The following is a 3,836-nucleotide window of genomic DNA, read 5'->3' on the forward strand; positions in this document are numbered from 1 at the left end:
CCTTCGCCTGCCACGGGCCAGCATGGTTGAGCCTGACCTTCAGGAGCACTCTCCGATCCCTTGTTCTTTTCCCCTCTTTCACTGTTCTGGTTCAGTGTAGGAAATTGAACCTGCTGGTAATTGCGTGGAGGACCCCAGAGATGTGGATAGTACCTATCATTATGGTCCGCTGCATATTTACTGCCTTGAACTGGGGTTCCACCAGGGCCTGTAACATTTGCTGCCTCCTCACCCTTTTCTCCTTCAACAACATCAAACTCCAGTCTCTCCATCTATACTGCAAAGGGACTTCCTGGGGTTATTCTTATTTATGGCAGTCTGGTATACAAATCCATCTTCCTTGTTGTCATTTCTGTTGATGAAACCATATCCATTTCTTACATTGACCCATTTTACTATTCCCAAAACCTTCCTTGTGATGACCACCTCGTCCTGCCGGCAAGTACCGCTGATGTGAGGCGACCTGGGCCACCGCTCCCTGTGCCACTGCTGCAGCTAGATGTGGGCAGTGCTTATGGCGGGGTGGTGGGCAGCTGCTGGGTCTCTCTTGGCCTTGCTGCTCATGGTTTCAGTGAGGGTAACTGAGGCCAGCTGCCATAACTGTGGCTCCTCCCGATGTGGGATGCTAATTAGGCCTACTACGGCTGTGGACCTGCTCAGGGCTCTCTCCACCCTCTTGCTTTATTTCTAATCTCTCCACCCTCTTGCTTTATTTCTAATCTCTCCACCCTCTTGCTTTATTTCTAATACTGTGTTTCCCTGAAAATAAGACACTGTCTTATATTTTTATTTATTTATTTATTTTTGCAGTTTTGTTTTTGTTTTTGTTTTTGGCCAGGGCTGGGTTTGAACCTGCCACCTCTGGCATATGGGGTTGGCACTCTATACTTTTGAGCCACAGGCCCTGCCCCTTCTATTTATTTTTTCTCAAGAAGACACACTAGAGCTTATTTTCAGGGTATGTCTTCCTCTCCGCGCTGAAATGCATGGCATGACTATGCAGCGTATCTGGTCCGCTGCATATCTCCTGCCTTGAATTGGAATTCCACCAGGGCCTATTGATGAAACCATATCCATTTCTAGGAAACCATATCCATCACTGGGTCTTATTATCGGGGTAGGGCTTATATTTAACAAATGCATAGAAATCCTGCTAGGGCTTATTTTTTGGATAGGTCTTATTTTCAGGGAAACACGGTAGACACCAGGGGATCTAGCCCTCTTTTTACTCCCTCTATTCTTGAGGCAAGACAAGAGTAAGCTCCCTTTCAAGCATCTCAGAATGCTGGGGAAGCAAGCAGAACGCTGGGAAAAAGATGTCTACTTTTGGTTCTTTTCTCCCACTGTACACACTGTGGGCTTAGGAGAATTCTCCCTGTGTGACACTGTGCCACTTGGTCGCAGGGGAGGGGTGATGTGGTCAGAGTGAGACAATTTCTCTTACTCTTCTAATGCAATTTCTATATGGTTCCATGGTTCGTGCAGGTGTCTCAGTCTTACTCCCAAGTTTTGAGGTTTCGCAAAGGTGGTGTTGTATGAATAGTTGCTAGTTGGACTTCCTATTGTGGGGAGTGAAGCCTGGAACATCCTATTCTACCATCTTGCTGACCTTACCCTCCATATGGCTTTAAAGTGTGCCTGCCACATTGTGAGTGCTGTGTGTTTTAGCTATTGTGGCTGTCAACAATGATGATAATGATAAAAGTAGGAACTTTCACTTAAAGACACTGTCATCCACACAGAGAAGGACTTATAGGGCTGCCTACAAACAAAACTGAAATTTCCTCAGCAAAATTCTTGTACCTGACTGGCTGCTGATAGCCTACAACTCTACAGAGTGGAACCCTGAGAAATGACTTGGGCCTTGAAAAATTTCAAGAAAAGTATATTAAATTTTCAGTGTGGCCATATGAAGACTTTAGTCATCCTCCCGTGGAATGAGTGGAGCTTTATGGTTCTGTGCTGATAGACAACATAAACAACGGAACTGTTTCCCCAGTAACTAATGAAAATAAATTATAAAATAATGTCATTTGATAAAGCAGTTACAATTAGAAAAATCCTTGTCAGAAATAGATTTTGTTTGTTGAATAGTTAATATAAAGCCATTTTTTCTAATAATATTTTGGATCTAATGAGAATCAACTGTCTTTTGAGGGCACTCCTGACTCTTGGCCTAAAACTTTGTTGTTAGTGTTAGGAAGAGTTCTCTTCTCTGCTTTGTACAGGCCTTCATTCATAATTGGAGTGATTAAGATGAGTGAAGAAAGATTCTGGGATACAGTGCTTTTTCACGTGGCTCAGAGTCATTATCTGATCTGCCTAGAGATGCTGCCATCTTACCCTTTGAGATTCGGCCTCTATAGCTCAGTTTCCAATTAGCTATTGACCATCAGAGCTTATAGCCAAGGAGAGATCAATAGTAGTTTCAAGTAATTCTTGCCAGCCTTTTGCGTAAGGTGGTATATGATTGCTAGTGGAGTGGATTTGGTTGCCTCCTCCTCTTACAAAATGTGGGCAGTATAACCCAGACATGCAGTATATTATAAAGGAGCTACCATAAATTTTTATAGAATGTTTAATAATGTAATAATTTTATGTATACAGAGATAAAATTGCCCTTTCAAAAAGTTTTTTTATTTATTTTTATTTTTTTTAATTTTAGAGATTGGGTCTCACTCTTGCTAAGGCTGATCTTCAACTCCTGAGCTCAAACAATCCACCTGTCTCGGCCTCGCAGAGTGCTGGGATTATAGGCATGAGCCACCGTGCCCAGCCTTGAAAAGTTGTGCAGAAAATGTTTGCGTTTATCCATATTAGATTATAAGAAGCAAAAGAAGAATTCCATTTAAAATGAAAGCTAAAAGGACTGTTGGCTCTTAGGGAATCAAAGTTAAAATCCAAGTTCCTTGGTAGTCAGGAAGGTAGACCAAGGCCTGTGGCACCTCCTGCACACTTTCCCCATAAAAATCTACTGGTCACAACTGCTTAAAGGCTTAACTTTGTGCTTTATTTGATTTTACTGTGTAGATTAGATGAACTCTAAGGGAATTTTTGCTGAGTCAACTGGAAGTAAAGTTGGACCCATAGATCAGTGAGGTAGGGGTCACAGAAGGAGCTGAAGGATAGATCAGCCTGTGAGAATGTGGATGGGGGAGGGGTGCACTCATGTATATGGGACTAAGTAGAGGGGTGTTAGAGGTGGGGGTGTCCTTCAGTGTCCAGTCTGGGAAGAAAGTCATTAATCAAAGAGAATGCTTCTGCTGCTAAATCACCCCTTTCCGTGTTGAACAGCATGAAATAACTTCTGCTTTTTCTTGTAGACCACTGCTCTTCCAAGCAAGTGAACATGTGGCCAACAGCCCTGCACTGGGGGACATTATTCCATTCAGCATCATTATTCAGTTTTTGTTCACAAGAGCACCTGCTGAGATGAAATCCCCACTCCAGGTAATAAAGCCAAGCCAGAACCCTCTTGGGAGTCCTCCTGTAAAGTGTGAGGATACTAAGGCCCACTCACTGAATGGATTCCTGTTGACCACGACTAGAGATTAGGAAAAGAAAACGCCCACTGCCCGGCCTCTCCTTCCTAAGTAGTTCAAAAAATACTAATGAATCCAAAATTAGCCCTTAAAATAATAATGACACAGTAATTTTTGTTCATAAAGCTTTTTTGGTGGAATCCCCATTTCCTTTGCCACCATCAGTTGGCAAATCCAGAAGGCTCCTTGGTCAGGAAGGTGGACCAAGCCTAGGGCCACCTTCTGCACACTTCCCTCAGGCAGGTGTGAGGGCAGTTTCACCTTGGGAATCCTAAGAGTGCTTTTTTTCTCGGG

At 43.2% G+C, this 3,836-nt stretch overlaps 1 protein-coding gene across 1 annotated transcript in view; it reads left to right on the forward strand.

Annotated features, from left to right (window-relative positions):
* The window catches only part of COG5 (component of oligomeric golgi complex 5), a 313,042-nt gene that overhangs the window by 301,299 nt on the left and 7,907 nt on the right, over positions 1 to 3,836 (forward strand). Inside the window, exon 20 of the mRNA XM_012812313.2 lies at positions 3,324 to 3,450. Coding sequence (XP_012667767.1) covers positions 3,324 to 3,450 — 127 coding nt within the window. The remainder of the gene's footprint in view (positions 1 to 3,323; positions 3,451 to 3,836) is intronic.

The sequence above is a fragment of the Otolemur garnettii genome, unplaced genomic scaffold, assembly GCF_000181295.1.
Source record: "Otolemur garnettii isolate 467f Iridium unplaced genomic scaffold, OtoGar3 scaffold00005, whole genome shotgun sequence".
Lineage (NCBI taxonomy): Eukaryota > Metazoa > Chordata > Mammalia > Primates > Galagidae > Otolemur > Otolemur garnettii.